The sequence below is a fragment of the Strix aluco genome, chromosome W, assembly GCF_031877795.1.
Source record: "Strix aluco isolate bStrAlu1 chromosome W, bStrAlu1.hap1, whole genome shotgun sequence".
Classification (NCBI taxonomy): Eukaryota; Metazoa; Chordata; class Aves; order Strigiformes; family Strigidae; genus Strix; species Strix aluco.
This window is the reverse complement of record NC_133970.1, coordinates 17,780,982-17,787,567: the sequence shown is the minus strand read 5'-3', so window position 1 is coordinate 17,787,567 and position 6,586 is coordinate 17,780,982. Positions and strand designations below refer to the sequence as shown.

General features: G+C 45.6%; 1 protein-coding gene across 3 annotated transcripts; it reads left to right on the top strand.

Moving 5' to 3' along the window:
- Positions 1–246: 246 nt before the first annotated feature.
- Positions 247–6,137, top strand: LOC141917744 (endogenous retrovirus group K member 5 Gag polyprotein-like). Of its 3 annotated transcripts, none has more exons than XM_074811162.1 (2): positions 247–2,439; positions 5,258–6,137. In XM_074811162.1, exon 1 carries the CDS (start codon positions 761–763, stop codon positions 2,054–2,056), a length of 1,296 nt encoding a protein of 431 aa, XP_074667263.1. In that variant the 5' UTR covers positions 247–760; the 3' UTR covers positions 2,057–2,439; positions 5,258–6,137. The 3 variants fall into 3 exon arrangements, with proteins under 3 accessions (XP_074667263.1, XP_074667260.1, XP_074667262.1); XM_074811159.1 differs by having other exon boundaries at positions 5,149–6,137; XM_074811161.1 differs by lacking the exon at positions 5,258–6,137 and adding an exon at positions 4,351–4,767.
- The last annotated feature ends 449 nt before the right edge of the window (positions 6,138–6,586 follow it).

The following is a 6,586-nucleotide window of genomic DNA, read 5'->3' as shown; positions in this document are numbered from 1 at the left end:
AGCTGCGGAGACGGAGCCCGGTGTAGCTGAGAGCAGAGGGAATCTGCTTGGTCCGGACCTGAACTTCGACACCTAAAAAGGTGAGCCACCGGGAACGGGACTGTAATTATGGGGCAGCAATTAACAAAAGAAGAGGAGACGATTTTGTCTACCTGGAAAGCCCTATTAAAAAGAAAATGGGTTAAAACCACAGAACAAAGCCTGAAAAAGATTTTGATATGGAGTATGATGCAAGACTTTGAAGCCACAACAGTTACTGCATTCAGTGTGAGTGCATGGCAAGCAGTAGGATTGAAACTATGGGATGAGGTCTCTAAAGGACAAAAAGGGGCATGTGAGTTGGCAACCACATGGCGTCTATTAAGCGAGACCCTGAAGGAATGGAAAGCAGAATGTGCGGCGAATGATGAGCAAAAGAAAGATGAGAAACCAGAAAATGTCAGGAAGGGGAGAGATTGTGGCCAAGGGGCAAATGAAGCCGATGCCTCAGCGTCGGCGATAGCAGGCAGGAAACCCCTCATGGGCAAAAGCAGATCACGCCCTCGCCCACCTCCTCCTCCTCCACCATTAAATATTTTGCGGGCGATGAGGGGCCCCCCCACCTAGCGGTGCAGCGGCGGCCCCTAGCGGTGCAGCAGCAGAAGGGGTGACTCCATCGGCCCCTCCCGAGGAGGAAAATACGGCGAATCCGGCGAATAACACAGAGCTGGAAAGTGAGAGCGAAAATGAAAGTGAGGGAGAAGAAGCTTTAACTGCCGCTATGCGAGCTCTGCATATTACAGATAAACCCATAGTGAAAAAAGCCCAGCCATGGACTCTCCCTCCATCCACAATAACTGTAGTCCCAAGATCCCCTGATCGGTTTTGGGAGGGAGTTAGGAAGTATGCTGCCGAAGCTGGCAACTGGGATCTGGTTGAACGCCTCAGCCCGTACTCTCCAACCCCGGCATGTCCAAAGCCTGTAGATATAGCAGCAGAGGCTCCTGGTGCATTCCCTGTTTACAAAGCTGCTGCAGGCACAAACGAGCACAATGAGCACAATCCAATTGGCTGGAAAGTGGTGCAGGATTTGCAGAATAAAGCGCAGAAATTTGGAATCAATTCTCCTGAAGTGATGCAACTTATTCGAATAATCAGCACAGATTTGCTGTGTCCATATGACGTTACGCATCTCGCACAAGTGCTGTTTCAGCCGGTGCAATTACACGTGTTTCAATCTACTTGGAGGCAGATGGCACGCGCAGCTGCGCAGAATAATTTACGACTGCCACAGGATGACCCGAGGCTAGGACTTGGAGAGGATGCTTTGCTTGGTGAGGGGCCGTTTAGTAACCCTGAACTGCAAGCTACATGGCCTCCAATTGTCCTTGAACAGGCACAACATATAGGAATTACGGCATTAAAGCGAACCATGGAAATGGCAGCTCCAAAACAAAAATACATTGCTATCCGCCAAGGCCCCAGAGAGCCCTTTTTACAGTTTGTAGAAAAAATATCTGCTGCGCTGGATAAACAGGTAGAAGATGAGACGTTAAGGCAAATGTTGTGCAAACAGTTAGCAAAAGATAATGCTAATGAGGACTGTCAAAAGATAATACAGTCTTTACCAGGAGATCCTTCCATTCCTGACATGGTGGCTGCGTGTTCTAAGGTTGGGACAGTGGAACATAAGGTGGCTGCTCAGATGGCAGCGCAAGTGGCCGCCCTAGCTACTGCTATGAATATGAGAAATTCAGGGAAATGCTTTGGGTGTGGCAAAGAAGGGCACATGAAGGTAGCTTGTCCAAACAGAACATCACCGAGTAAACAATCGGTGAACATCCCACCGGGAACTAATTGCAACAAATGCGGAAAACTGGGACAGTTTGCAAAACAATGTCGTTCCAAATTTCATGTTAACGGGCAGCCACTACAGGGAAACCACAAAAAGAGCGCGAAAGGGCGTGTGAGGACAACAAATCCCCTCCCGACAGCCGGCCAACTCCCCTCTGCGAACAGCTATCAGCCGCAACAACTGGCTCAGCAGGGTTGGATGTATCCACCGCTGACACAGTAACTATAGTCACCAAAGACATTGTTAAGGTCCCTCTTGATGCGAGGGGTCCTATAGGACGAGGACTGAGTGCATTGCTACTAGGAAGATCAAGTAGCACGTTAAATGGACTGATTGTGCATGTAGGCGTTATTGATGCTGATTTTACAGGTCAAATTTGCGCACTGGTTTCAGCTCCCTACCCACCAGTAACAATCCCAAAAGGTACTCGCGTTGCTCAACTTATTCTTTTTCCGAGTTGTGTTTCAAAAGCAGAACAGCGACTGCGATGCAATGGAGGCTTCGGCTCTACGGGACCCCCTCAAGTTTGCTGGTCTCAGACTGTTTCATCATCCCGACCACATATGACGTGCACGCTGTCGAATCACGGACAATCGCTGACCACAGTAAGGCTTGCGGGGCTCCTGGACACCGTTGCTGATGTGACTATTATTGCTGATTATCTGTGGCCATCCACCTGGCCAACAGAGGATGCAGGTGCGGGGGTAGTGGGGCTGGGAGGATCCGTGCGAGCAAGGATGGCAGCCACAGCAGTTCTGATTACCAATCCTGAGGGCCAACAAGCAGTTGTCAAACCATATGTGACGGCAGCTCCCCTCAATTTATGGGGGAGGGATTGCTTGTCGCACTGGGGGGTGAGAATTACCACGGATTTTTAACGGGGGCCACTGTGCTGCAGGGTGTCAGACAGCCCACGCTTGTTTTAACTTGGTTAACGAATAACCCTGTGTGGGTGGATCAGTGGCCCCTACCAATTGAGAAATTAAGAGCCCTGCAAGAATTGGTGGCAGAACAGCTAGCTGCTGGACACATTGAACCCTCTCAGAGCCCATGGAACACTCCAGTGTTTGTGATAAAAAAGAAATCAGGAAAATGGTGATTTTTGCATGACTTGCGGCAAGTCAATGCTGTCATGGCCATGATGGGGGCTCTGCAACCAGGCATGCCTTCACCTGCCATGATCCCTCAAGATTGGGAAATCATTGTCATGGACCTTAAGGACTGTTTTTTTACAATACCATTAGCCTCTCAAGACAGAGAAAAATTTGCATTCTCTGTGCCTTCTGTCAATCATGCAGAACCCACAAAAAGATATCAATGGAGAGTTCTGCCGCAGGGCATGAAAAATTCACCAACAATTTGTCAATGGTTTGTGGCACAAGCTTTGTCACCTGTAAGGGAGAAATTCCCTACCAGCTATTGTTACCATTACATGGATGACATCCTGTTAGCATCACACAGCAAGGAGCAGTTGAATGACATGGAGAATTTAGCCAGAGATTCGTTACAACAATATGGATTAGTTATTGCCCCTGAAAAGGTGCAGAAAGTAGAACCCTGGAAATATCTAGGAATGACAGTTACAGGTAAGCAGGTAATACCTCAACCTGTGAAACTTAACCTTGAAGTTAAAACCCTTAATGATGTACAGAAATTAATGGGATCCCTGAATTGGATTAGGCCCTATCTCGGACTGACCAATTCGCAACTGCAACCTTTATGGGAATTATTAAAAAATTCCAATGATCCAACAGAACCCAGAATATTAACTGAGGAAGCATCAAGTGTAATTCACATGGTGGAACGATCTATACACGAGAAATTTGTTTCTCGAATAGATCTGTCTCAATTGGTACAACTCTTTGTACTAATTGACAGAACTGTGCCATTTGGTGCTTTAGTGCAGTGGAATTCTGAGTGGGATGACCCATTACATATTTTGGAATGTATGTTTCTGTCATTCCGACCACGAAAAACTGCTCCCGGACTGTTTGAGCTTATTGCTGATGTAATCATAAAAGCCAGAAAACGATGTACAGAACTAACAGGGCGTGACCCAGCTATGATTGTTTTACCTGTTCAAAATTGGTATTTTGAACGGTGTTTGGCGAATAATTATGAGCTGCAAGCAGCCATGGCGGGCTTTCAGGGACAGAGATCATATCACCTGCCATCACACCCGCTGCTGAAATTTGCTCGAGAAATACCATTTGGTCAGAAAAATTTAAGCCAACCAGAACCAGTGAACGGCCTTACTGTTTTTACAGATGGCTCAGGAAAAACAGGTAAAGCAGCAGTAGTATGGTATGAAAACAACAACTGGAACAACAAAGTAGTATATCAAAATGGTTCTCCACAAGTAGTAGAGCTGCGTGCAATGGCTGTTGTTTTTTCTATTTTTTCCACTCCTGTAAATATTGTAACAGACTCAGCGTATGTAGCTAACTTAGTTTCTCGACTGGACAAAGTGGTTTTGACCATGTCAGACAATCAATTATTATTTGATGTACTTCTAGAACTCTGGAAAAGTATCCAACTACAGACAGAACCTTATTTTATCATGCACATCCGTAGTCATACCACTTTACCAGGAGTTTATACAGAAGGTAATGCCAGAGCGGATGCTCTTGTTTCTGCTATGACTCTGAGTACTGTTCCTAACATAAAGCAACAAGCTGTATTATCACATCAATTTTTTCACCAAGGATATCGAGCTTTACAACGGCAGTTCAGCTTGTCTCCTACTGAAGTTCTTTCCATTGTGGCTGCCTGCCCTGATTGCCAAGGAACTCACACACCAGTGTATTTTGGTACTAATCCTAGAGGTATGCAGGCTTTACAGATTTGGCAAACTGATGTTACTCATATAAATGAATTTGGCCGACAGAAATATGTTCATGTTTCTATTGATACTTATTCTCATGCCTTAGTAGCAACAGCACATAATGGAGAAACAGGAAAAGATGTCATTTGACATTTCCAAAAGGCTTTTTCTATGCTTGGGGTGCCACGCCAAATTAAAACGGACAGTGGCCCAGCATATGTTTCACAGAAAGTTCAAACATTTTTTAATTTGTGGGGTGTTACTCATGTTACAGGAATTCCCCATTCCCCGACAGGACAAGCAATTGTTGAGCGTGCACATGGCACGTTGAAGCGGCAGCTTCAAAAACAAAAAGGGGGAATGATTGGGGAACCACCACAGGCATGTTTAGATAAAGCAGTTTATGTTCTTAACTTCTCCATTATGGGGATAATTCTTCTCTGCCTCCTCTTTTTCAGCATTTCTCTTCTCTTCTCTTTTTTCAAAACAGGATTTGCAAAAGGGCGTCAAAGTGCATGTCAGAGATCTAATTACTGGTCAGTGGAGTGGACCATGTGAGCTATTCACCTGGGGCAGGGGTTATGCTTGTGTCTCTACAGATGCCGGCCCTCGCTGGGTTCCTGCTCGGTGTGTTCGGCCTGTGCTGGAACCTGCATCAGGGTGAAGGATGGGTAGTTCCACAACCCAAGCAGAATGTCTGGGTAACTCTGCATTGAAAAAACTAACAAAGTTAGGGTGATGGCTTAGCAAACAAACTAATGCTACCTCTTTAGCTTTAAGTGGCCTTTTAACTGATGTTGATAGTGTTAGACATGCTACGTTACAGAATAGAGCTGCTATTGACTTTTTGCTTTTAGTGCAAGGACATGGATGTGAAGATTTTGATGGAATGTGTTGCATGAATTTGTCTGACCACTCAGAATCTATTTTTAAAAGCATACAGCAACTAAAGGATGGTGTCAAGCGTTTAACAGAAGATGATGGATTAGATTGGTTAACAAGGATGTTTAAAGGTTGGGGACTTTCTGGATGGTTGATATCTCTGGTCAAAACTGTGGGGGTAGTGATCTTGATAATTGTGACCGTGCTTTTAATGTTGCCCTGTCTTGTCAGTCTTCTGCAAAGGGCCCTGCAGAAGACTGCTCTCGCAATATTTCCAGCACAAATACAAATAGGGGGAGTTGTCGGGGGAGGCAGCGGGTCTGCCTCTAGTCTAACTGAAGAAGAATTTAACCTTGACAAGATTCCAGTGTATCCATGAGAGGCCGGAAAGTCCCGAGAAGTGCCATGGAAACAAGATTAGAGAACTGAGATAAGAAGAACTGTCCTGACGATTCAGGCGAGAAACTATCACCCAATCGTGAACTGTTAGTTACTAAAGTGAACCAATCCTGTATGAACACCTACTTTGAAGAAGGTTATAAAAAGGCTTGTTAGAACAATAAAGGTGCTTTTGCAGCCATTTTGGTCATTTCACACAATCTGATGTTTGTCGTGTCCGTCTCTACTGCGACAGTCAGTACTTTATACTGACTCATGGATAGTGACAAATGCTATGTGGGGTGGTACAGCAATGGAAGCGGACCAACTGGCAGCGCAGAGATAAACCCATCTGGGCTGCTGCATTGTGGCAAGATATTGCTGCTTGGGTAGGGAACCTGGTTGTAAAAGTACATCATGTAGATGCTCACATACCCAAGAGTTGAGCCACTGAAGAACATCAAAACAATGAACAGGTGGACCAGGCTGCTAGAATTGAAGTGGCTCAGGTGGATCTGGACTGGGAACATAAGTGTGAGCTATTTATAGCTCAGTGGGCCCATGACATATCAGGCCATCAGGGAAGAGATGCAACATACAAATGGGCTCGTGATCAAGGGGTGGACTTGACCATTGATGCCATTGCACAGGTAATCCATGAATGTAAA

Coding starts and splice junctions, on each gene's coding strand:
- LOC141917744 (XM_074811162.1), top strand. CDS start 761: ATGCGAGCTCTGCATATTACAGATAAACCCATAGTGAAAAAAGCCCAG.